The sequence below is a fragment of the Giraffa tippelskirchi genome, chromosome 10 (genome assembly GCF_054371585.1).
Source record: "Giraffa tippelskirchi isolate mGirTip1 chromosome 10, T2T-mGirTip1v1.2.pri, whole genome shotgun sequence".
In the NCBI taxonomy this organism is placed as follows: domain Eukaryota; kingdom Metazoa; phylum Chordata; class Mammalia; order Artiodactyla; family Giraffidae; genus Giraffa; species Giraffa tippelskirchi.
Genome location: NC_137284.1, coordinates 106,387,748 through 106,415,091, shown reverse-complemented (window position 1 = coordinate 106,415,091; position 27,344 = coordinate 106,387,748). Strand labels below are relative to the sequence as shown.

At 39.8% G+C, this 27,344-nt stretch overlaps 2 protein-coding genes across 92 annotated transcripts in view; one reads left to right on the top strand and one right to left on the bottom strand.

The window, feature by feature from the left end:
- MATCAP2 (microtubule associated tyrosine carboxypeptidase 2) overlaps positions 1 to 20,648 on the bottom strand; it is a 76,040-nt gene extending 55,392 nt beyond the window's left edge. For 20 of the 42 annotated variants that reach the window (XR_014066759.1, XR_014066760.1, XR_014066761.1 and 17 more), the window contains exon 1: positions 1,719 to 2,032. Coding sequence is in view for 12 of the 42 variants with exons in the window: in XM_081534208.1 (XP_081390334.1) it covers positions 1,719 to 1,743 (25 nt within the window). In the remaining 30 variants the exon portion in view is untranslated. Of the gene's footprint in view, positions 1 to 1,538; positions 2,033 to 13,020; positions 13,091 to 17,855; positions 18,075 to 20,277 lie in introns of those variants that run through there. The other 22 variants (XR_014066758.1, XR_014066763.1, XM_081534234.1 and 19 more) reach the window with 8 other exon arrangements.
- The window catches only part of ANLN (anillin, actin binding protein), a 159,195-nt gene that overhangs the window by 85,314 nt on the left and 46,537 nt on the right, over positions 1 to 27,344 (top strand). For 27 of the 50 annotated variants that reach the window (XR_014066752.1, XR_014066746.1, XR_014066750.1 and 24 more), the window contains exons 1-2: positions 20,183 to 20,361; positions 26,963 to 27,116. Coding sequence is in view for 28 of the 50 variants with exons in the window: in XM_081534188.1 (XP_081390314.1) it covers positions 20,344 to 20,361; positions 26,963 to 27,116 (172 nt within the window). In the remaining 22 variants the exon portion in view is untranslated. Of the gene's footprint in view, positions 1 to 20,182; positions 20,362 to 26,962; positions 27,117 to 27,344 lie in introns of those variants that run through there. The other 23 variants (XR_014066754.1, XR_014066755.1, XR_014066756.1 and 20 more) reach the window with 2 other exon arrangements.

Genomic DNA, 27,344 nt, shown 5'->3' with positions numbered 1-27,344 from the left:
TAATCCACTGCCAAATTATCTTATCTTGGGATAGCAACAAGCAGAGTTGCACTGATAAGTGTATTGCCACTAAATTATGGAATGGGGGTTCAGACAAGAGAAGTAGGTCTACTATTTTATAAAGTATTTCTCCTCAAACTTCCAACTGTGTATATTGAAAAACAGGAGATCCACGTTGTACAGCTGACTGGTCAGAATACTCACTTTCTAAAACTAATATTATCATAATTATATTCTCTCTACCATTATTTTTGTGCTTTGGGAAAATAATTTTGATTGATATTATTTCTAAATTGTTATCTAATAACCCTCCTTTTACAAAATCTAACTAGAATATTTTTCTCCAGAGAAGTGGTTCTCAAATGGAGTGGGGGTGGTGGTAATTTTGTCCTCCAGGAGACATTTGATAAAGTCTGGAGATAATTTTGGTTGTCACAACTGTGTGGGGTGGGGGGGAGTTGGGGGTAAGGGGATTACTAGCATCTAGTGGGAGAGGCTGGGGATCTGCTAAAGATTGTACAATGCACAGGACAGCCCCCCACAACAAAGAATTACCCACTAACTCAATGTTAACAGTGCCAAGGTTGAGAGACCCTGCTCCAAGGCAAAAAGGAGATGCAATATTTTAAAGTAACTTTCAACATTTTCATTGTATTTTAGATGCAAGAACAGCACCTACATCCAATCACTTAAAAAAAAAATCTAATGCCTCTGAAATCTTAAATTTTGTAATCGTCGATGCTTCCTATCAACATAAACAACAATAAGACAAATCACAGCAATGTCACAACTGCACAAAATCAGTTCCCTATTTTATAACATGGAGCACGAAATATAGTATAATTAAGACCATAAATATTTTCATTAAAACTTAATTTTGCTACACAATTAAAGATTTTGCAGAAAAATGGCCTATTAGGTATTACAATGCCTTAAAGTAAAAAAAAAAACAAAAAACAACAACCTGGCCTTATTTTGATGTTAGTTTCAAGTTTAGAGAATTTCCTTTACTCTGCTGCTCTTCATTAGACTATCAAGAACTCTGTCTTGCAGTAATGTTAAACAGAATCAAGTGACAGGAAAATGGCCTAGGAAATTATTCTAATGTTATGCAAGATCATTTTTAAATAGTATCCACAATTTTTTTTAATAACAAAAAGCCAATAACTTTCTGACCTGGGGTCTAAACATCCATTTTTTGTGCTTGGTATAATACATATTATACAGTGACCTATTAATATCAACTCAAAACGTTCTGACTAAAGAATAAAAGCATACATACAAACCAGTACAAATATTGACATACTCAATATTGACGTGCTCATTTGCTTAGCTCTTATTTTTCTGAACATTCTAGAAAACTAGATTCCAGTGCACTATAATGCCTGATTACATATTTAATAAGCTTTGAAATAGAATTTAACAATATTAGATTGTAGAGCCGGTAAGTGAGTATAATTTACCCCATTACAATCCACAGCACGTGCTTACTGATAACTGACAAAACGTAACGGTACCGTTTTCTATTCCCTGCGCACCTTTTGCCTGAGCACCTTCTGTGGGCTCCGCACTGTTCTAGGCGTCGTGTTGGGCACCGGAGCCCAAATCCTGCCGTTACCTCGGCCTCCAGGCGGACCCACCCCACACTCGCGCAAGCGGCCGGGAGGACGCTGGCCGCCCCCGCCAGCCCAGGGACCACCGTGCTTCCCAGCGCTCACCTGTCACTCGAATAGACTCCAGCATCGTCCCGCTGAGGCCGCCGGCGGTGGGCTCCGCGGGCGCTGGGGGCGAGGAACCTGGCGAGCCGCCTCTAGCCTCCGGCCGTGCCTCGGATGCGGGGTCACGGCGGGAGGTTGCTCTCGGCGACCAGGGGTAGGATAAGGTCGGAAAGGACGGGCAAAGACGTGCGGACAGAGAGCTGCGCACAGCGTTCCTTCCAGCCCGCAGGTAGCTGGAAGGTACTCAAGGCCGCCCAACGGTAGGCAGCAGCTCTGAGTACCCGCCGCCGTGACGTTGCCTCTCCCCCGTTGCTAGGAAACGCTTCTCGCTGTCCGCGTGCGCCAAGCTTCTCAGAGCCTGCGCGCCGCAGGAGGCGCTCGAGCTACGGTGGCCTGACTCGCAGAAGAGGGGAGGAGCTACAACTCGCCGCGTGCACGGCGCTCGCCCACGCCGCGGGGGCCTTGTGGGCAAGGCCTTGGGCGAGGCGCATGTCCCCGCTCGTTTGGCTCCTCGTCTCCGTAGACGTTTGTGAGCTGTTCGAGGACTTAACTCCGCTGTAAATTTACAAGAGACAGCTGGTGTGTCACTTAGTCCCAGCTGCGAGTTACAAAGCCGGTCTACTCCGGCTTTTAGTTACCTTTCCAGGTGCAGAAAAGCTAAAACAACTTTGGATTGCAGCTGATAATAATGAAGGTGCTGGAAGCTCAACCATATTTATCAGTTGAGTGCTCTGGCATAATATCCTTAATACTAAAATAAAAATTTTAATTTATGATTGTGCAGTTGATAGGGGCTGAATGTTGCTTTTTGCCTATTATTGCCTAGGAAATGTAGAGAGTATGTTGTTCAGTTGCTCAGTCGTTTCTGACTCTTTGCAACTCCATAGACTTACAGTCTATGGCCTGTAAGTCCTCCCTGTCCCTCACTATCTCCCCGAAGTTTGCCCAAGTTCATGTCCATTGCACGAGTGATGCTATCCAGCCATCTCATCCTGTGCTGGGCTCTTCTGTTCTCCATCTTTTCCCAGCATCAGGGACCTTTCCAAAGAATTGGCTGTGTGCATCACATGACCCCAAAATACTGGAGCTTCTCCTTCAGCATCAGTCCTTCCAGAGAGTATTCAGGGTTAATTTCCCTTAAGATCTATTGGTTTGATCTACCATTTTCAGTAGAGACTATACCATTTAACAAACATTTTCTGAGAGCCTAATATGTGCAACCATCACTGTGAACAAAGCTAGTGGAGGGGATGGAATTCCAGTTGAGCTATTTCAAATCCTAAAAGATGATGCTATGAAAGTGCTGCACTCAACATGCCAGCAAATTTGGAAAATTCAGCAGTGGCCACAGGACTGGAAAAGGTCAGTTTTCATTCCAATCCCAAAGAAAGGCAATGCCAAAGAATGCTCTAACTATTGCACAATTGCACTCATCTCACATGCTAGTAAAGTAATGCTCAAAATTCTCCAAGCCAGGCTTCAGCAATACGTGAACTGTGAACTTCCAGATGTTCAAGCTGGTTTTAGAAAAGGCAGAGGAACCAGAGATAAAATTGCCAACATCCTCTGGATCACAGAAAAAGCAAAAGAGTTCCAGAAAAACATCTATTTCTGCTTTATTGACTATGCCAAAGCCTTTGACTGTGTGCATCACAACAAACTGTGGAAAATTCTTCAAGAAATGGGAATACCAGACCACCTGACCTGCCTCTTGAGAAATCTGTATGCAGGTCAGGAAGCAACAGTTAGAACCAGACATGGAACAACAGACTGGTTCCAAATTGGGGAAGGAGTATGTCAAGGCTCTATATTGTCACCCTGTACATCCTGAGAAACACTGGGCTGGATGAAGCACAAGCTGGAATCAAGATTGCCAGGAGAAATATCAATAACCTCAGATGTGCAGATGACACCACCCTTATGGCAGAAAGCAAAGAAGAACTGAAGAACCTCTCGATGAAAGTGAAAGAGGAGAGTGAAAAAGTTGGCTTAAAACTCAACATTCAGAAAACTAAGATCATGGCATCCGGTCCCATCGCTTCATGGCAAATAGATGGGGAAACAGTGGAAACAGTGACAAACTTTATTTTGGGGGGCTCCAAAATCACTGCAGATGGTGACTGCAGTCATGAAATTAAAAGATGCTTACTCCTTGGGAGAAAAGTCATGACCAATCTAGACAGCATATTAAAAATCAGAGATATTACTTTGCCAACAAAGGTCCATCTAGTCAAGGCTATGGTTTTTCCAGTGGTCATGTATGGATGTGAGAGTTGGACTATAAAGAAAGCTGAGCGCCAAAGAATTGATGCTTTTGAACTGTGGTGTTGGAGAAGACTCTTGAGAGTCCCTTGGACTGCAAGGAGATCCAACCAGTCTATCCTAAAGGAAATCAGTCCTGAATATTCATTGGAAGGACTGATGTTGAAGCTGAAATTCCAATACTTTGGCCACCTGATGTGAAGAACTGACTCATTTGAAAAGACCCTGATGCTGGAAAAGATTGAAGGCAGGAGGAGAAGGGGATGACAGAGGATGAGATGGTTGGATAGCATCACCGACTCAATGGACATGAGTTTGAGTAAATCTGGCAGTTGGTGATTGACAGTGATGCCTGGCATGCTGCAGTCCATGGGGTCACAAAGAGTCTGACACAACTGAGTGACTAAACTGACTGACTGACTCAATATGTGCAAGGTTGTGAGACAGGCCTTGGCATACACAAGGGAAATCAGGCTGGATTTTACAGTAGAGGAGGAACTCGTGAGATACAGTTGACACTGTCAATTTTCAGAACCACGTCTTCTCTTTTAGCTTTCCTCAAGGTTGAGATAGGACACAAAAAAAATTGTGGGGTGTGTCTTCAAACTTAGGAACAAAAGGAAAGTTGAAGTTATGTCAGAAACATCATCCTCTAAGAATGACAGAGAACATGAAAGTATTTGTACCTTTTTCACTAATTTAAGAAGGAAAGGTGTAAATTTCAGAGTATCACAGATAGTGTATAACCTCACATCCTAGTCTGTCAGAAAATCCTGTGGATACTATCTTCAGAATATATCCAGAATCCAGCCACTTCTCACTATTGCTGCTGCCACTATTCTGGCTCAAGCCACTACCATCTTTTGTCTGGATTATAGCTGTAGCTGAACTCTGTGTTACTTTCTTTTTTTTTTTTTTTTAATGGCCCAGGCAGTCTGGGGTTTTTTTGTTTTTGTTTTTTTCTTTTTTAAATAATGAAACTATGATAACACATTTACAGGAGACTTGAACACTGTATTTCCATTCTTGCCCTCTTTACTTTATTCTCAAACTCAGTGGCCAGATTGATCCTATTAAAAAGTCAGATAATGTCAGTTTTCTGTGAAAAGTACTTCAATGTCTCCCTTTCTTGCCTAAGAGGTCCTTTATGACCTAAGTAAGTAAATGAAGTCGCTTAGTCATGTCCGACTCTTTGCGACCCCGTGGACTATAGCCCACCAGGCTCCTCCATCCATGGGATTCTCCAGGCAAGAATACTGGAGTGGGTTACCATTTCCTTCTCCAGGAGATCTTCCCGACCCAGAGATAGAACCCAGGTCTCCCGAATTGCAGGCAGATGCTTTAACCTCTGAGCCACCAGGGAAGCCCTAGCCTCCTGTCATCTCTTTGGTCTCATCTCTCACTGCTCTCCTCTCCTTGGTCTCCTCCAGACACTCTGGCCTCTTAAATATTCCTCAAGTATGCCAAGCACTGTTCCACCTCATGACCTTTGCGATTTGGGGCTTTCCCTCCCTGGAATGTTCCCCCATCCCTAGCACCCACCGTGGCCTTGTGTCCACAGGACTAGCTCCTTCACCTCCCAGGACTTAATGTCACTTCTCAGTGAGACCTTTCCTGGTCACTCAATTTAAAATTCTATTCTTTTCTCAGATTTCCGAGATCCTTTCTCTGCCTTATTTTTTTCTCCTTAGCACTTAATATTATATAATTTGTTATGTCTTTTACTGATTTATCTTGATTATTGTCTGTCTCCATCGCTAGAATAAAATTTCCGTACGTGCAGTAACTTTTGATGGCTTGCTACTATATTTCTAGCAACTAGAATAGTGTCTGGCACACAGTATATACTCAATAAATTATTTGTAAGTTAATGAATCAGTAGATAATAGCTTGCATTTTCAATGATAATTCAAAGAAAAACAGAATGGTATAAAATGAGCATGTAGATAAAGAACACATCTTCAGGTTAAACATTTGATAGTAGTAATGAGCAATGAATGCTTTGCATTCAGAAGAGCCGCTGTTCTTGCAACATATGTCCTAAGGGAAAACATGTAAATGAACCTTGTATACTTATCTTCCTTACATACCTTCCTTAACTTCTTTATATGCCTAAAACTGAAACCTGCTTTCCAAGTTTGCTATAAATGCATGTTACCTCTGCAAATTTCTAGTTTTTCAAGTCACTGCAGTTTCAGTTCAGTTCAGTCGCTCAGTCGTGACCCCATGAACCGAAGCACGCCAGGCTGCCCTGTCCATCACCAACTCCCAGAATCCACCCAAACCCATGTCCATTGAGTTGGTGAGTTTAAGAGCTGTAATTCTCAAAAAAAAAAAAAAAAAAAAAGACTAAAAGATGTTTCCAATTCATACATTCAGCATCTAAAGAATTTACTGTGAATGTTTTTACTAAAACATGCATAATCAGATTGTCTACTTCCATTATATTTTGGAGAAACTTAAGATGTATTATTAATTCCACAGCTATTTATTTATATACAAGAGACAGGGCTTAGTGCTCTTAGAGTACATAAAAGACAATATATTTATCCACAATGTATTTATCCTTACTGACTAGCATGTGTGTGTATACACACACACACACACACACACACAATAAAAGTTAAAAAATGATGTGCACTAAAGGTATACCTCACTCTTCAACATTTCATTAAACTTAAGAATTGTACGACTCTTTGCAACCCCATGGACTATACAGTCCATGGAATTCTCCAGGCCAGAATACTGGAGTGGGTAGCTGTTCCCTTCTCCAGGGGATCTTCCCAACCCAGGTGTCGAACCCAGGTCTCCCACATTGCAGTTGGATTCTTTACCAGCTGAGCCACCAGGGAAACCGAAGAATACTGGAGTCGGTAACCTATCCCTTCTCCAGGAGCTACCAGGGAAGCAGAGCTATCAGGGAAACCCTTGATGCCCCTGTAGTCAGTTCATTTAGAATATTATTTCTTCTTTACTTTAAAAAATATTTCTATGTTCACCCTACCAAATTTTCTTGTGGATCATTTTGATTTATAAACATCTTCAGTGATAAATACTATCAATATATAGAGATACATATCAATTAATTCAAAACATTAAAAAAAGATATTCTTTGTGTACTACTAGGCACTGAAGTACTCTTACTAACAAATTCATGAAAACAAAGTTTATTTAATTTCTTACAAAGCTAGTACTGTTATCAGCTTCTTTTACCATTCCCGCCCATGCCATCATTCATCCTCATCAAGCTTTGTGCATCTGCTTTGTTAATTATTGATTCGTGCTACGCCTGCTTAGTATTTCCATTGGGTACAGCATCTGCAGCTGTCCACTTGGCTGCTTTTGAGTCAGCATTGTTTTTACATATCCGCCAGAACAATGAACAATTCCATCTTTTTAAGAAACTTTCCTTCCTACTTGTCTCTATATAAACTTCATTTTCAAAGCACTGATTGCAAAATAAAGTTAAGAATTATTAAAATTGCTTTTAATAATTTCTTTACCTCGAAGAATACACCTCCCCCCTTTTTAAAGTTTTACTAAACTTAAGTTTTCCAGTAATAGCCAAGAATGCTATTGTAGTTATCCTACTGTAGCATTATACTTCATTTTTTTAATGTTTATTTTTATGTTCAATACCAGCATTGTATTGTGGATCATTTCAATTTCTGATTCTCTTTAATGATCATTTCCATTAAATTCTAGATTTAAAAAATCATAGAAAAATAGATATTTTTCATAGAAATATTATTTTTAGGTTGTGAATAAAGAGCTTATCTTTTTCTTATTTTTTCAGTAACATTTAATTAACTCATATATTAACATGTATATTTCATGCATGAACCACATGGCAAGCTGCTGCTGCTGCTGCTGCTAAGTCGCTCCAGTCATGTCCGAGTCTGTGCGACCCCATAGACGGCAGCCCACCAGGCTCCCCCGTCCCTGGGATTCTCCAGGCAAGAACACTGGAGTGGGTTTCCATTTCCTTCTCCAATGCATGAAAGTGAAAAGTGAAATCGCTTAGTCGTGTCTGACTCTTAGCTACCCTATGGACTGCAGGCTACCAGGCTCCTCCGTCCTTGGGATTTTCCAGGCAAGAGTACTAGAGTGGGTTGCCATTTCCTTCTCTGCATGGCAAGCTACTCATAGTCAATGGAGTTTCAGGACAAAAGTCAGTTGAAACATCTCTGTAGTAAGAGGGGATCAGATTTTTTTTTTAAGAAAAAAAATCAACATCTTCCTTTTTAAAGATTTGGAATATATTTGATCATTAACCTGGGTCATAAAAGCCAGGAAAGAAGAAATAAGATGGTGAAGACTGCAGAAGGTTGCCAGTATTGCTAATGCCAGTGGAGAGACAAATAACTATAATATTTCACTTTCTACAGAAAAAGTTCATTTTGTTGAGAGCAGATCAAGTATATGTTTCTCTTGAAACTGAGAAAAGGTTTAATTTCTTAAGAAGTTATCTTAGTAACTAAAAAAATAGGACAGTAAAAAATATTTATTTACTTTTAAATTTCAGATGAGAGTTTAAAAGAATGAGAAGCTTCTTCTAGAAAATACTTATGACTTTCCTCCTTGTTCTCTTGGAAGCAATTTATAACCTTCTGTGTCTTTGGAAATATATGAATTGAGGAAAATTAATCTGCAGTTTGCTGTTATAAAAGAATAGAGGAACTCTAGTTGCAACATCCCCGATTCTAACAAGCATTAACAGAAGCCTCAGGACAGCTGTAAACAATGTTCCCTGATAAATAAAAGTTAAAAAAAATCCAGGCAAAGTTGGTTTCTCTAGGTTTAAAAATTTTTTTTTCAGTGCTATTTGAATGCCTTTGGGATGTCTGTATTGAGAGAATGGAACGTGTTCAGTATGTCTTTTTCAGGAGAATGAAAAGCATAAAGTGGAAGCCAAATAAAAGAATGCTTTGTGAAATGGCCTTTGCCTTTTCACATCAATGAAAATAGTCAGAACAGCACAAAAATTCTGGGAAACACTGTGATATTTTTTGATAGGATGTTTTATTGTAAATAAGGGAAGAAGGATACTTTTTAATCAGACAACAGAAATATTGTTCATCTTAATTACATTTTGAAGAAATCAAGATGTGCATTAATATGCTCCTTCCACAGATATTTATTATTTATACTGCACACATACAGGAAAGATTTTGCATACTGAAATATATGCATACTGGTATTGCATACATACATATGTAAACATGATATACATGTATCAGGCAGTCCTTGAGCACATACCTCAGGGATGCTGTGGTGAATAAATCAAATAGAGTCCTAGTTCTCTTGGAATTTACAGTGGGAGAAACAAATAATCAAGTGAACAAATGATGTGGGCTTCCCTGGTGGCTCACTGGTAAGAATTCCACTGCCAATGCAGAAGACATGAGTTCTATCCCTGGGTCGGGAAGATCCCCTGGAGAAGGAAATGGCAACCCACTCCAGTATTCTTGCCTAGGAAATCCCATGGACAAAGGAGCCTGGTGGGCCACAGTCCATGGGGTCGCAAAAGAGTCAGACCTGATTATCAACTGAACAACAAACAAATGATGTAATATCAAATACAAATAGGTGCTATGAGGTATAGTACTGTACATCTCTAGTATACTAGAGATGGTGACTTGAAGCATGGAGGGGTCAGAAAAAGCCTCAGAGGAAGCAACTATTGAGCTGAGACTTCAAGGATACGGACAAAGAGTCGGACACAACTGAGCAACTGAACTGACTGACTGACTGACTGACTTGAAGGATAAGAAAAAGTCAGCCACAAGACATTTTGTGTAGAGGGAGGATTCAAGCATTCATAGTAGAGGGAACTGCAAAGGTAAAAGCCCAGAGATGGGCATGATCTTATCCTGATCCTGGGGCTATGTGAAGGTCAGCATGGTTGGAATCCACTGAACTGGGGAAAAGTGGTAGGAGAAAAGATCTCAGAGGTAGGCAGGGGCTAAGGAAAGGAGTTTGGACTTTTTTCTAAGTGCAATCAGAAGCCACTGGTGGATTTAAAATACAGCTGTGTTTTTGTTTTTAAAGATTGCATTAACTTTTCTGAGAACAATGGAAAAGAGGATGACAGTGGAAGCAGGGAAAACAAGACAGGAGACTCTTGCAGTGGGTCTAATGATAGTGATGATGGCTTAGAGTGTAATGGAAGCTCCAGAGAGGGAGAGAAGTAAAAGACCCGGGGTATACTTGGAGGCAGAGTTGATAGGTAGGTTGGGTATGTGGATAGAGTAGGAGGAAAGGAAGAAGGAATTGACGATGACTCCTAGGATTTTGGCTTGAGCAACTTGGTAGAGAGTGGTACCATTTATGGAAATAGAGAACATTGGAGAAAGAATAGGTTTCGTGGGGAAATTTCGTTTTGGATTTGTTAAGTTTAATATACTAGTTAAAAGTCTAAGTCAAGACTTCATATAATTAGTTGAATATTCTTGTTCAGGGCTCAAGGAAGAGATCATGCCAAAGAAATAAATTTGGGAACCATCAGTATATGGAAGGTATTTTAAGTCAGTGAAACTGAGGAGATCACTTAGAGAGTGTGTGTAGGTACACAAGAGCAACCAGGGTAGAATTTAAAGTTCTCAGTCACTTAATTGTGGAGCAGAGGAAAAGGAGCCAACAGAGTTATTCACACACATAACACACATAGATCTTCCTCAACTTAGGGTGGGGTTATGTCCCGATAAACACAACCTAAGTCAAAAATGCATTTGACATACCTAACCTACCAAACATTATTGCCTAGCCTAGCCTACCTTAAACATGCTCTGAACAATTATATTAGGCTACAGTTGGGCAAAATTATCTAACATGAGGCCTATTATATAATAAAATGATGAATATCTCATGTAATTTATTGAATACTGTACTGGAAATGAAAACCAGAATGGTTGTATGGGTATTGATAGTTTATCCTTCAGATCACATGGTTGATGGAATGGCATCTTGGTGCAACTGTCTAGCATTATGAGAAAGCATTGTACTGCTTATTGGTAGTCCAGGAAAAAGATAAAAATTCCAAGTACTGTTTCTACTGAAAGCATGTTGCTTTTGCATTATTATAAAGTCCAATTATCATGGGTAGAACCATCATAAATCAGGGACTCTGCACACACACACACACACAGAAATTTATATATAACTATGTAACTATAGCTACATATGTATGTGTGTGTGTGTGTGTGTAAGTTTTTGTTCTTTAGCTGCTAAGTTGTGTCTGACTCTTTGTGACCCCACGGACTGTAGCCTGCCAGGCTCCTCTGTCCATGGGACTAGAATACTGGAGTGGGTTGCCATGTGTCTTCTCCTGAGGGAGGAATTGAACCCGTGTCTCCAGCACTGCAGGCAGATTCTTTATCATCTGAGCCACTGGAAGAAGGTCACATATTGGCAAATGAAATGCAGCTTGCTTGGCACCTTTCAAGGATAGATGAACTACTTAGTGTGTGGCCTCATAGAAAAGGGCAAGATAGGAAATAAGGGCTAATAAATACATAGGCATGGTTACAAATGAACTACATTTTCAATTTGACCAAGAGTTGGAAGAGGAGCATGAACTGAAACTTAGGGTTAGATTGGGCTTGCAGGTTTGTAGGCAAGAGGAGCAGTGGAAAAGAAAGGGTTTGATATTTCAATCGGGAGGCCAGTTTGGGAATTTGAAATCTTGAAGATGGAGCCCTTTCTGGTGCACAAGTAGAAGAGAGGAGGAGGTCAGCAGAGGTGGAAGGTTTGTGGAATGATGAGGTCAGAGTGTAGGAGGCTGTGTTCACACAGAAATCATCAGCAGACATTTCTTGAGGGCTCAGTACCTGCCAGTCATGAATAGTGCTGAGAAAGATGTGAGAAGCAGGGGAGATGAGAATGAAAGTGAATGTCAGGAACCCTAACATTTGGAAGGGCTAATGACTGAGGGGAAGAACCAAGCAACATCTGGAAGGATTATGTGAGGAGACATTGTTGAAGTGTTTGGAAACTAAAGAAGTTCATGATAGACATCAGTGGAGTACAATGAACCACCTTCTTGTTTCAAATTTAAGAATATTTTATTTTTGAGGTTCCATACAGAGTTTGATGTTTAAGAAAAATGGACTTCTGTTATTCTTTAATATTTAAGAGCTACTTTTATATGCATGTGTGCTAAGTCGCTTCAGTCATGTTCCACTCTTTGGAACTCCATGGACTGTAGCCTGCCAGGCTCCTCTGTTCATGGGATTCTCCAGGCAATAATACTGGAGTGGGTTGCCATGCCCTCCTCCAGGGGATCTTCCCGACCCAGAGATGGAACCTGCATCTCTTATGTCTCTTGCATTGGCAGGTGGGTTCTTTACCACTAATGCCACCTGGGAGGCCCACTTTTCTTTTATATGGGATTGCTAAAAAATTTAAAAATAGGGACGTCATTGGTGGTCCACTCTTTATGACTCCAAGGTTTCACTGACCAGGGTCCAGGCTCAGTCCCTGGCTAGGAAACTAAGATCCCACAAGCTGCAATGTGGAAAAATATTTTTTATTAAAAAATAGGTTCTGTGATTATAGCTTTGAGAAATCTAGGTATGGAAAAGTAAAGGTAGCAATATATAAATTATAGTGCAAAGTACATAAAAGAATTCATCTTTATGAAAGGATTTACTGTGGCCCTTTTAAAGAACGGAATGATACCCTTAATGCCCTTATAAACCACTTGAGAAAGTAAAAAGATGAAAGCTATAAATTTTGAGAAAAGTTGATTGGATAAAGGGACCGTGACTGTAGTTGGACTGACTTTTGGAAACACACAATCTGTTTTCCCTCAATTTGGAATATGAAACAGTTTCATTGATTAAATTAGAAGAGAAAAACATGTGATGTTAAGAACCCTTAAAACTGTTTAAACTCTTAAAATATGATACTAATGTCCATTAATAGCAGATACTGTAAGAAATAAACTATCCCATTTAGTAAACATGTATATGACATCACTTGATGATTCTTATTTCATTATAATAAATGTGTAAAAGAAGTGGCCCGTCAGCCAGATAACCTGAAGTAGAGATCTTGACCTTAATCCTTCTTGCCACTGCTTTATGGTTAAATCTTGGCCTTTTTGATGCCTGTAGAAATAAGAATATTTATTTATTGTATTATTTTGTGAATGAAATGAGAATGTGTATGAAAGTACTCTGAAAAATTAACTGTATATACGTAACATAAGGAGTATCCTTACTGAGGTAAATGCTTTCGAGTTTTTCTGCCCTCCATCAATTTTATCTGTGAAAAAATGATCACTATTTCCTTTGTTGAAAAAAAAGGATCTTTGAAGGAGCAAATATTAATTTACTAGGGTAACATTTAATTTCTAGTCATCTTTGCTTTGGAGCCTTGATTCTATATTTAAATTAATATAATAAGCTGTGGTCTTTATCTAAATAACTTGGAAGATTGTGGCTTTTATTTAAATAATTAGAGAAACACTTTTGATAACTTTCAGAATATTAATGTGATTAGGGGAAACTGTATAGTCTAACTACTAGTAATCATGTGAGCATAACATGTATTTTCTTTCCTAATTTAGCAATTAAAAAAATTTTTTTAAGAAAGCAATTTTAAGGTTGCAATTTATTCAGCACTATATATATAGCTCAAGAGCACATTCACATTATTATTTTGTCTTTTGTGATGGAAATAAACAAATTAACTGAAATGTCAAGATCATAAGCAGGATTTGAAGTCAGGCAGATCTGATTCAAATTTTTAGGTGATAGTCTTAAACCAAATAGCCTCTTTGTATCTCAGTTTCCCCCATCTCTAAAAATGGAATACTAATTATCTTATATTCATTCATCTAACAAATATCTATTGAACTCATGTGCATTCAGGGTGCTAGGTAATAGCTATAAAGAAAAGACTCTGCCATCCCATTGCTTACACGCTAGCAGAAAAAGTAGATGATTAAACTTAAACACATAATTAAAATAACCCCACATAAGTGGTAAATACAATGAAGAAAACATATCAGAATAATAGGATAGACAGTGTCTTGGGGGCAAAGAGAAGTGGTGCGGCCACCTGATCAGGGAAGTCTTCTTTGAGGAAGTAACACATTTAAGCTTAGACCCAATTAACGAGGAGAAGCCATGGGTAGATCTAGGAATGTCCGGAGGGTGGAGAGTTCTTGATGCAGGAAAAAATTTAGCATATTTTTATGACTAGAAGAAAGGCTTATGAGGCTGGAGACTAGCGGAAAAAAGGTAAAGTATTGTGATATTTTCACATGATGTACATGCCAGTCTGAATTAATCACAAGTTGGAATCAAGATGGCAGGAGAAATATCAATAACCTCAGATATGCAGATGACACCACCCTTATGGCAGAAAGCAAGAAGGAACTAAAGAGTCTCTTGATGAAGGTGAAAGAGGAGAGTGAAAAAGTTGGCTTAAAACTCAACATTCAGAAAACTAAGGCCATGGCATCTGTTCCCATCACTTCATGGCAAATAGATGGGGAAACAATGGAAACAGAGACAGACTTTATTTTCTTGGGCTCCAAAATCACTGCGGACAGTGACTGCAGCCATGAAATTAAAAGATGCTTGCTCCTTGGAAGGAAAGCTATGACAAACCTACACAATGTATTGAAAAGCAGAGCCATCACTTGGCCGACAAATGTCCATATAGTCAAAGCTATGGTTTTTCCAGTAGTCATGTATGGATGTGAGAGATGGACCATAAAGAAGTCTGAGTGCTGAAGAATTGGTGTTTTTGAACTGTGGTGCTGGAGAAGACTCTTGAGAGTCCCTTGGAGAGCAAGGAGATAAATCCTAAAGGAAATCAAACCAGAATATTCATTGAAGGACTGATGCTGAAGCTAAAGCTGCAATACTCTGGCCAACTGATGCGAAGAGCTGACTCATTGGAAAAGACCCTGATGCTGGAAAAGACTGAAGGCAGGAGGAGAAGGGGGTGACAGAGGATGAGATGTTTGGATGGCATCACTGACTTAATGGACATGAATCTGAGCAACTCTGGGAGATAGTGATGGACAGGGAAGCCTGGCATGCTTCAGTCCATGGGTTGCAAAAAGCTGAACACGACTTAGCAACTCTACAACAATTGTGATATTTGGGCCTCCCCAGGGGATGCTAATTGTAAAGAACCTGCCTGCCAATGCAGAAGACATAAGGGATGTGGGTTTGATCCCTGGGTCATGAAGATGCCCTGGAGGAGGGCATGGCAACCCGCTTCAGTATTCTTGCCTGGAGAATCCCCACAGACAGAGGAGCCTGGTGGGCTACAGTCCATAGGGTCACAAAGAGTTGGACATGACTGAAGTGACTTAGCACACATGTACACTGTGATATTTGGAGAATATTAGGATACTAGGTGGAGAAGGAAATGGCAACCCACTCCAGTGTTCTTGCCTGGAGAATCCCAGGGACAGAGGAGCCTGGTGGGCTGCCGTCTATGGGGTCGCAAAGAGTCTGACATGACTGAAGCGACTTAGCAGCCGCAGCAGCAGCAGGATACTAGGAGAGGAAGGTTAGGCCCAGATCATGTAGGGCCCTTTAGGTATGATAAAGAATTTGCATATTATCCTACACGCAACAGAAGACATAAACTGGCTCTACACAAGAAATTGACGCTGTATAATTTACAATTTAAAAAGCTCCTACCTTTTGGATAAATTACTAAAATATGGTAGTTCAGTAGGTTTGTAATAATCATGTTCCAGTATACTAATAATAGATAGTTTAAAGTATAATTAAAAGGTATAATTTTAAAAGCAATAACAACAAAGATACATGTGAATACATTAAACAGTATAAAGATCTTTATGGAAATACATTATATATATTTTGGGAAGATGTTAAAGTAGGCTAAATTAATGAAGATATAACCATGTGCACTAATAAAATGGTTTGATATCACAAAGATGTGGTATGTAAGATTACATAATGAAAACAGTTTGATATTGGAAGAGGACTAGATGAATAGACCAGTAGAATAGAATAAAGAGCTTCTAAACAGACCTACATATACAGGTATACTACAAAAGTGGCATTACACGTCAGTGGGGAAAGAACGGACAACTAAATAAATGCTGCTAGACATTTGGTTTTCCAGATAAAAAACAAGATCAATCCAGATCATTTAAAGACAGAACCATGAAAAAAAAACATACTTTTTAGAAGAAAATACAGGAGAACATATTTACAACCTCAGGGTAGGGAAGGATTTCTTGAGACATGAAAAGAACAAACTCTATTGGAAAATATACATGTATTTAATTACATTAGTAGTAAACATTTATGTACATCCAAGACATCCTAAAATGAAAAGACAAACCATAAACTAGGAAAAGATATTTTCCAGCCAAAAAATCAGGAAGAGTTATTTTCCTATAAAAATAGTAAACAACAAAATGCTTTGAATTAATAAGAAAAAGCAACCACATAGAAAAATGAGCAAAGGATATGAATTTGAAATTCACAGAAAAGGAAAACTGAAAAGCCAATAAACACATGAAACAATGTTCATTTCCACTAGTAATAGGAGAAATGTATACAAATAAGAATGATAGAAACTAAAAAGCTAAAAAGCATCCAAGTACTAAGGAGGGACTATAAGTAACAGACATACTCATAGAAAGGTGATTAGAATATAAATTGTTACAACCATTTTGAAGGGCAATTTATTTTTAATATCTGGCAGTAATACTGAAATATATTTTTTGAAATGATCCTCTAATTCTCAAGTATATTACTCTAGAGAAAGTTTTGCATGGAGACATAAGGAGACATAAAAATATTCACGGCATCATGGGGTCTTTGGAATGAGAAACTGGAAAATGGGTAAACGTTCACTAACAGGATAATGGATATATAAATTACAAGTATATTAATAAAATAGAATTATAGCAGTGATAATGAATAAAATGCAGCTATACCTGTTAGTGAGGATGAATCTCATAAAGAGAATATTCGGAAAAGAAACCAACTGCAGAAATTTTTACTTACAGTAAAAACAAAATTTATGTAAAACATTATATATTGATACAGATATATATGTAGATGTAATAAAAGTACATACATTTCACAGGAATGATAAATATGAAAATCAGGATAGTTTAACTCCTGGGGAATGGAAGGTAAATGGCACGAAGGAGGAATATATAGGAGACTTTAATTACAAAGGTTTTTAAGCTAGGTGGTAGGTACATGGTTATCTGTTCTCTTCACTAATTTTTTGGTACACTGGAAATATTTTATAGCACAGTTTTTAAAGAAGAAAGGTAGTTCTAACTAACTATCAGGGGGTAAGAAGGGAAACAGGGAGACCTGTTAGGAGATCTGACCAGTCAATCCTAAAGGAAATCAGTCCTGAATATTCATTGGAAGGACTGATGCTGAAGCTGAAACTCCAGTATTCTGGCCACCTGATGTGAAGAACTGACTCACTGGAAAAGACCCTGATGCTGGGAAAGATTGAAGGTGGGAGGAGAAGGGGAGGACAGAGGATGAGATGGTTGGATGGCATCACTGACTTGATGGACAGGAGTTTGAGTATGCTCCAGGAGTTGGTGATGGACAGGGAAGCCTGATGTGCTGCAGTCCATGGGGTCACAAAGAGTCGGACATGACTGAGTGACTGAACTGAGCTGAGACTTCAGTCTCTAGCACAGCTTCTGGCACAGAGTAGGAGTTTAACAAACTTCAGCTTTATAGGGTGGTTGCTATTATCATCATTATCAGGGTAAAGACAGAGAGATTGTGAATAAACATAAACTAAATTTTCTGAGTAGTTATATTGAGCTACATGTTCTATTTATCTGTTTTAGTCTTTATTAGAATCCAGTTATAAAGAATCTAAGGGGCTTACCTCATGGCTCAGTGGTAAAGAATCTGCCTGCAATTCAGGAGACACAAGTTCCAACCCTGGGTCGGCAAGACCCCCTAGAGAAGAAAATGGTAACACACTCCAGTTGCCTGGAAAATTCCATGGACAAAGGAGGCCCATGGGCTCATGAGCTTACAGAGTTGGACATGACTGAGCATGCAGGTACACAGGCATAAAGAATCTAAGGTTCATAAAGGTCAAAGCTGGAAGGCACAGGGCTTCATAATTTCTAATGACTCATTTTCCAATGCTCTGTAAACTTCCTCCTGAACCTCCAACCCTAATATACCCACCACTTTCTTATGCAGCACTTGAAAAAAAATTCAAGCATCTTTTCTCTTTGGTTCGTAGCTAGCATGGGCTTCCCTAGTGGCTCAAATGGAAAAAAATCCACCCGCAATGCAGGAGACCTGGGTTTGATCCCTGGGTCAGGAAGATCCCCTGGAGAAGAGAGTGGCTACTCACTTCAGTATTCTTGCCTGGAGAATCCCATAGGCAGAGGAGCCTGGAGGGCTACAGTACATATGGTCACAAAGAGTCAGACACAAATGAGCAATTAACATTTTTGAGTTGAAAAGAAAGTGAAAGTGAAAGTCACTCGTGTGTCCAACTCTTTGGGACCCCATGGACTATACAGTCCATGGAATTCTCCAAGCTAGAATACTGGAGTGGGTAGCCTATCCCTTCTCCAGGGGATCTTCCCGACCCAGGAGTTGAACCAGGGTCTCCTGCATTGCAGGCGGATTCTTTACCAACTGAGCTATCAGGGAAGCCAACACTTTTGAGTTAGATATTAATAATTCAAAACACTTGGGTAGGGCCTTTTTCCTTATTACAGAATACTTTTGGATTGCTCTCAGTTTTTCACCTGATCTGCCTAACAACTCTGAGAAAGGCAGGGCAGCTGATTATTTCAGTTCTACAGATGAGAAAAGCAAAATCCAAAGAGGCTAAACTGGAGGTTCTTAACCTGTGACCATGAACTTCATGGAATCATATCTTAAAAAGCTTATGATTGAAAGGGCATTTTTAAGCTTTAATTTTATTTCCAAAGGAGTCTATGATTCGCAAAAAGGTTTAAAAGATAATGAATTAAATGATTTGCCTCCCCACAAAGGTTTAAAAGATAATGAGTTAAATGATTTGCCTAAAGCCTAGGGTCACATAGTCCTGGTAGAGTCAAGGCCCCAAGGAATTTCTTCTCATCCCACACTCAGAATTCTTTCCATTACTACATACAGTACCACAATTCAAATTACAGATATTACTAGTGAAATACTTTTTGTAATGTTCACTGACTGCTAAGATAGAAACCTTATTAAATATACTGAAATTCTTACATGGGAGTAATGGTTTTGGCCTGTTCAACTGTTGGGCAGCCATTCAGAAATCTACACAGTGTTACAGATGAACAAATCACAACCTGTTTGTTGTCTTTATAAAAAGCCCTAGTACAGACTTGCTAAATAAGGTATGAATCTGATACAGTAACTATAAAACGTATTTTTCAATTCCCAATAAAGGATAGTCATGAGACCTAGCTATGATCCAGTGGTGGCAAGTCAACTATGAGCCGAGAATGGGATTTTCATTTCTCCAGGACCAGTTACTTAAAGTGTTAGGGTCTCCCTTCTCTTACCTGTAAAAGAAAGGATTAAAGTGGGTAGCTTCTCAGCTCTAACTTTGCATGCAGTTTGATGGGGTTAAAATAAGAAGGGCCAACAGGAGTTTTGTGTATAAGCATTAACAGGTCTGTTAAAGTTAACCTTATTTTCCCAGTGACAAAGTCCAGTGCCCAAGGCGGCTCACTGGTCATTAGCCACAAGTGTCCGGGGGCTCACCAGACCTGCGCCTCAAGAAGGGCAAGCCTGAGTCCACCTTGGAGTGAAACAGGAGCTGGCGAGCAGATGAACATAAAGCAGTGTAAGGTCAAAGGTCCAGTGGGATTTCAAACAGAAGGGCCCTTAATCCTAGATTTAGGAATGAAGGAAAGCAGGAAGGCCCAGGCACAGGAGTGTGAAGGGATCTGCTTAAACAGGGTGGGGCGTGCGAGCGTTGGGGGTGGGGCTTTGAGCCAGGAGGCAGTTGATGCGCTGGAGCGCCGCACCTACAGCTGCATCCCCGCCGCCTGGGCCAGGCTGTCACTGAGCCGGCAAAGCCACCCTTGGGAACCTCGCAGCCCTGGCGAGGCCACGTGATCTAGCGCCAGGGCCAGGAGAGGCGTGCCCTGCTCCCCCGCCCCGCCCGTGCGCATGCGCGCGGGTCCGGGCGCTGAAATTCAAATTTGAACCGCCGCTGCAGCCAGAGTCGGACTTCGGAGGCAGTGGGGGAGAGGAGAGGAGCTTGGGAGAGTTCCCCGCCACCTTCTTGTTTTCTCCAAGTGACACACTGAGCCGGCACTCACTTTTCTTTTTCTGAATTTGAACCACCGTTTTGGCCGTCTCGTAATCGACACGCGAAGTCCGGGACGATGGACCCGTTTACCGAGGTGAGAAAACTTACGGGCAGAGCCAGCCATGACGGCTCCCGCCCCCCACCGTCCCTTTCTACCTTCTGTCAACTTCCCGGCCCACCGGCCGGAGAGCGCGTGCGCGCGCGTGCGCAGAGTGGGCGTGCGAGGGTCCAGCTTGGAGCTGCAAGGGTGCGGCGGCTTCCCGCTGCTTTGTGGCTGTAGTTTATCCGCGGTTTTCTTGTTCTTGTCCTGCAGATGTAGCTCTGCGGGGAAAGTTTTGAGTCTGTCTTCAGTAGCAGTGGTGAAAAGACCTCCTATCAGCCCCGGTTGTTATACGCCCCTCTGGAGTGGATCCCTGGGTCTTCCAAGGGTGCGGTGGGGGCCTGACGAAACAGATCCTCTTGGAAGGAAAAGCCGGGGTAACTTGCAGGGTGGAGTCGGGTGGCCGAGTGACTCAGGGCTGTGTGTGCAGCCGCCGCCTGGATATGGAATGGAATGCAGTTTGCGGGGTTCGTGTGACTCGCAGAGGGGCCGTGCATTTAATTTGTTAGTCTCTCAGTCGTGTCCGACTCTTTGCGACCCCATAGTCTGTCCATGGAATTTTCCAGGCAAGAATACTGGAGTGGGTTGCCATTCCCTTCTCCACTGCATACATTTAAGAATGCAGTGAACGAAATGACAGCAAAATGTTGAAATAAGCCGGTGCCTGAAACCATTGCATCCGTTCCTATAAAGTCAATAGTTCTCTTCAGTTTTTATTGCTTACCTAACTAGCAAAGAAGATTCATACCTGAGGTTGACACTAATCGAAAGGAAAATTGCTAGCCGAATATGTTCAAGACAAAATTTACAGCCCACGATTAAAAAAAAAAGGGGGGTATGTTTATGGGGCATAACATTATAGCAGGACCTAAATCATCTTTTGTTCTTTGAAAATTAAATATGGATTAATTACATCATTACTGTGTCGATTATTTGTCTAGCTTTGACTTGTTGCGAATGTACGCTGACACACTCAGGAATTTCGCGTGGCCAGTTGTCCACTACCTTTTCTTCAAGGACAGTTCCTCTTTTTTTACGGTGTTGTGCAAGTATCAAACTGTTACTTTTTGAGTTGTTGCAAAGTGGGCCTAAAAATGTCTCTACACTAGATTCAAAAGCTTGAGTGGAGAGTATTAATACCCCCCCTTTTTTTTGAGATGTAGTTACAATTCTGTTAAATCTAAGATATTAAAAGTTTCAGCAATTAAGAGTTTACCTGTATTCAAACACAACAGTATTTGTTTCCAAATTCTCAATCACCTCAGGGATACACATCCATTTGTTAACCTTAAATATTCTAACAGAAAAAATCCTGAGCACATTTTTGTATTAGCTTTAGGGAATAGAGCTGGTGGTATTTTTCACTTACATTGAAATGAAAAAGGATATGTTATGTTGTAACTTAAAATAGGATTCCTTAAAATATTAGCCCTTCCTGTTCTCAATATTTTACGTTTCTAAGTAACTGACAAGAGCAAAGCATTTTGAAAGTTGGCTGAAAATTGCACTTCATTTTACTTAAAAATGTTATTCTGAAGCTAGTACAAATCTCAGTTGAAAGAAACCTTTATTTAAAAGAAACTTTTCATTTTAGAGTGCAGCTCAGAAATATGTGTGGTTTAGTGTGTGTGTTTTGTATTTTGAGAGGTTAGACCAGTTGCAGTTGGAATCAACAGCTTTGACATCTTTTCCTTAATTGGGAGTGAGTGAACTGTTTGAAATGGTTCCAAAGATTAGGTGCTTAATTATAGCATTCATAACATTTTTGTACAGTGAATCTAAATGTTCCTCGCCTGAAAAGAAAAGAAAATTGAAAGTCAGTTAAAATGACTTTCTCGGCTGGAGTTCTTCAGAACCATAGAACACAGAAAATTATTTGAGAGAAACTGTTTTTCTCAGTTTTCCCAGAAGTGATTTTTTTTTTCCCAAAAGTGATTCCTAACCATGCCATTCTGTAGGCATAGGAGAGATGTTAATTCATTACGTTAATGCCAGAGCCTTAAGGATTAATGCTCCTGGTAACTCTTGTTGTGAAAGGCTGTGCTGTGCTCAGTCGAGTCTGACTTTGCAATCCCCTGGACTGTAGCTACAACCATCCTAAACTCTTGTTTCCTCAGACAAGGCAGTTGTGCAGTGGTTCCCCTCCCTGTTGTCACTGGTGCTGTCTGGCTCACTTTCTCTCTTCCTGCCTGTTCTGCCTGGCAAACTTTGTTTTGACCTCCGGCTCACAGTTTGATTCCCCTTCTCCAGACAGGAGATCACCTTTCACAATACACATCTCACTTGCATTTATGTGTACCTGTTGAACATGTTTTTCTGTTAGAATGTAAGCTTCATGAAGGTAGGACTGTTATTTCCTATTCAGAGAGGTGTTTCTGTAACATCAAGCACTATCCAATAATGGTATGCTGAATTGATGTGAAAGAGAGCCATTCAGTGTAAATTGTTTTACAGACAAATAATTAAATAAAGCAGTAACTGTTAGAACATTTTAGCAATATTCTTTTCTTGTAGGAAATCTCAAATATAATGCATCCATTGCCCAGCAACATGTGGCCATATTGTTTTACAGTATCTGCCTCTAATCCCTCTCACTGAATTATTTGGAAGCAAATTCTAGAAGGCATATAATTTTATACATAAATATGTAGGTACTCATCACTGAACACTAAAGACTTTTAAAAAAATCATAGTGCTATTATCACACCTAAAAAATAAGCAGCAGTTCCTCAAAATCGTCAAGCATTGTCAGTGTCCAGCTTTTCCTAAGTGTCTCATGATTTTGCAGTCTGAATCAGCATCTAGACAGAGTCCACAGGACCATGTGTTCCTGATGTTCTTCATGCACCAACCAGAGATAAAGAAAGAATCTATCTTGATTTATGGATAAGCTAGCAGTTAAGGCACATGTTTATTATTGTGATCAGCTAATAGCATTAAAAAGTTAATGTTGATCATATGAATTTGGTTAGTTCTACTGATGATAAATTTTTATTTTTTTTTATTTTTTTTTTATTTTTATTTTTTTTTGATGATAAATTTTTAAAAGAACAATTGGATTTAGTCAAGCTATAGTTCTTAGCAAAGCAGTTAAGAGTCCAGACTCTGGAGCCTGGTTCTTAATCTTGCCTTGCTGCTTGTTAGCTATGTGACCAAATGGCTTGTTATTTAACCCCTACCTGATTTTTTCATCTCTAAAACAGTAGTAAAAACAGAATTTTAACAAATCATATTTGAAGATGAAATGAGTTAGTGTATGCTGACACTGAAAATATTTTAAGCCCTGTCTAAGCACTATTGATTGTTGTACTTGTTGCTTGCTGTGCTTGGTCACTCAGCCATTTTCAACTCTTTGTGACCCCATGGGCTGTAGCCCACCCGACGCCTCAGTCCATGGGGTTTTTCAGGCAAGAAATACTGGAGTGGGCTACCATTTCTTTATCCAGGGGATCTTCCAGACCCAGGGATCAAGCCCATGTCTCCTGCATTGCAGGCAGATTCTTTACGCATTGAACTATCTGGGAAGTTCTTTTTGTACTGGTTGTTAGGTGGATTTAAAGCCATAAACTTATTACTCATAATGTCAATATTAGCATTTTAGTCTGAAGATCTGCTGATGGTGATGGTCATCATGGTTAGCATAGGAAATCCACAGCTAGTTATGTCAAGTCAGAACTTTCCATGTAGGAACTTTAAAAGAGAAAAAGCTACAATTAAAATATATGAACATTTTTTTCTTGTGATGTAAATTGACAAACATGCTATCACTGTTTTCGATAGAGTTTCTTTAATTTTCCAGAATTAAGTGAACTCTCTATGATGACCAGGGAAGGAATGGTTCTAGAACATTTTGAAAATAATAAGTTGTTATTGAGTCTACTTTTTTTAAGAACGTAGGAAATCAGTAATATCTCCCAGAAAAAAATTCTGTCGGAAATGGTTTGAGGGATGTGGGGCAGAAATTACTTAAGGACTATACGCTTCAGTTATTTTAGATCCCTTCATGTGGAGTATCTTATTTCCTGATTGTTAGTAATTGCACTGTTTTGTTTTTTTTAATGCCTCCATTATTTGAAGAAGGAGGTGTGATATTTGAAGGAATGTACCTTATAAATAAAAAAAGCCCTTAAATTCCTGATACACTATTATAAGGAAGGGTAACTTACATTTATTTAGCTGTTGACTTTATGTATTTTAGATATATCACTTCTTTTAACAAAGATTATTAAATCTTTGGTATTTATAAGTTTTGTATTACAGATTAGGGAACTTTTTTGCTTATCTACTTTAATTTGTTTTAATCTTGAAATTTTTGAATCTAGTGTAACAATAGAACACTTTGTGTGTGTTTGAATTGCAAAACCTCATTCTTTTGACCCATTGCTCATAGTAACTGAAAATATACTGACTCATAAATATTCTAACTGACCAGAGTGGAATGTGGGTGTGTCCATGAATGAACATATTTAAGCTAGTTTTATATCTTGGGAATGATATATTTTATTGTGGGGAAAATTATCAGACATATATGAATTTGTAGAATACTGTCACTTTTGAGTTTGTTGAAGACCTTAAAGGGTAAAGGTTTTGTGTTTTGGAAGACATTTGGCTCATAAATTACTCTTTCAGCGACATAGCATTTAGATTTAGTGTTACTTCTTTCAATGAGAAATCATTCCTAAGATAAGCTCATGCTTGTTTTTCATATTCAGAGAGACTTAAAAATGATTATTCTGTCTTAATTAAGCAATTAAAAAGGTCAAGTGGAGTTAAATTCCTTAGTCTGCAATAATTACTTTATCTGTGTTTGCAGGGCACTGTATACTCCAGCCAGTAATCTGCATGCCTTCTCTGGTTGTGTTCAAAGAGAATGAATTGTTTTACAGGGTTTTGTGTTTGTTATACTACATCGATTCCAATAGGAGCATATTTTGGGGCTTGAAAAGAGTCATATTCATGATTCTATGGAATACTAAGATTTCAACTTAAAACTGTTTTATTATATATGGATATTTAATTAAATAAAACATAAAAATATTTAGGTTGATTTTTCTCTTAGGAAGGATCTTATGTTTTCAAAGGACTATTAAGTCAGTTATCTCTTGCTGTTAACTATCACCCCAAATCTTAGTGGGTATTAGTTTTGCTGCTATAAAAAAATTACTACAGATTTGCTAGCTTAACATCATACATGTTATCTTTGGCAGGTCAGAAGTCTGTTGGGTTTTGCTGGGTTCAGATCAAGATGTTAGCAGGATTGTTTCTTTTTGAGGCTTTGGGGACATCTGTTTCCTCACCTTGTTTAGCTGATAGAGGCCCCCTGCTTTTTTTGGCTTGCAGCCCCCTTCCTCCATCTTCAATGCCCCCAGTTCCATCACTCTGACCTCTCCTTCCCTTGTCACATCTTCTCTGACTCTGACCTTCCAGGCTTCTCTTCCCTCGTAAGGACAGTTGCGATTACATTGTGCTTGTCAGTCAGTCATGTCTGACTCTTTGCAACCCCATGGACTGTAGCCTGCCAGGCTCCTCTGTCCATGGGGATTCTCCAGGCAAGAATACTGGAGAGGGTTGCCTCCTCCAGGGGATCTTCCCAACCCAGGGATCGAACCCAGGTCTCCCGCATCGTATTCTTTACCATCTGAGCCACCAGGGAAGCCCAAGAATACTGGAGTGGGTAGCCTATCCCTTCTCCAGGTGAAATTCCTGACCCAGGAATCAACCTGGGGTCTCCTGCATTGCAGGCAGATTCTTTACCAGCTGAGCTACCAAGGAGGTCCTGCAATTACATTGGGCCCACCCAGAAAATCCAAGATAATTGCTGCATTTCAAGGTCATTCATTTAATCACATCAGTAAAGTCCCTTTTGCCATGTAAGGTAACATATAGGTTCACAGGATTAGGATAACTGAGCAACTTTAGGCAACCATTATTCTGCCTACCATAATGGTTAAAACAACCACCATGTTATTTCCCATGACTCAGTGGCTTAGCATTTGGGCTCAGCTGAGCTGGACTTCTGGTGTCCCCTGGGATCATACAGAAGTCTGCAATCATATAGAAATTTCTAGGACTGGATGGTCTAAAATGGTCTTCCTCCCAGGTCTGGTGGTTGATGCTGGCTGTCAGCTGGGCCATGTGTCTAGCAGGCTTAACCAGGCTTCCTGCCTTCACAGGAAGACAGTGTTGCAAGAGAGGGAGACCAGAAACTGCAAGACCTCTTGAGCCCTGGGATTGGAAGTCACATACACAGTATCACTTCTGCCGTGTTTTAACAGTCAAAATGAATCATAAAGCCAGCCTGATTCAAATACCTTTTAAGGGAAGCAGAAAAAAATCTGTGGCCATTTAAAATCTCATGCAATGAACTTAACACATTTCATTCCCCCTTTAATGTCATATTATATCTAATCAAATTTTGACATGACGGTGCTCATTTGGTGAATCTTGACTTAATTACTGAGAATTTGACTTTTGAAATGTATTTAACTGTTACTGTACATGTCTGATGACAATTAGTGATTTGAGAAGGTATCTGAAGTTTTGTGAACCTTTGACTAAACTTATGCTTCAATGCTCTGGTGTATTGTATATGTAGAAACTGCTTGAGCGAACCCGTGCCAGACGAGAGAATCTCCAGAGGAAAATGGCTGAGCGGCCCATCCCAGCAGCAAGGTCTCTGACTCACGCCAAGCGGATCAGGGAGCCACTTTCAGAAGCAAGTAACCAGCAGCCCCTATCTGGTGGCGAAGGTAATAGGCTTTGTGGGGGAAAGTAAAATTTGCATTTTTCAAAATGCAAATAAGTGCCAAAGACTTTATTGTCTCTGCAGAAGACCAAGGTCTTTGGGAGACAAATGTAATAGCCTCCAGGGGAAAGATCAACCTTTTATTGTATTCCAGGACTATTATATTAGGCCTAGAACCTATCAAGCTAGAGCAGAATTTCTAACAAATATTTCAGATTAACTGGTTGAACTT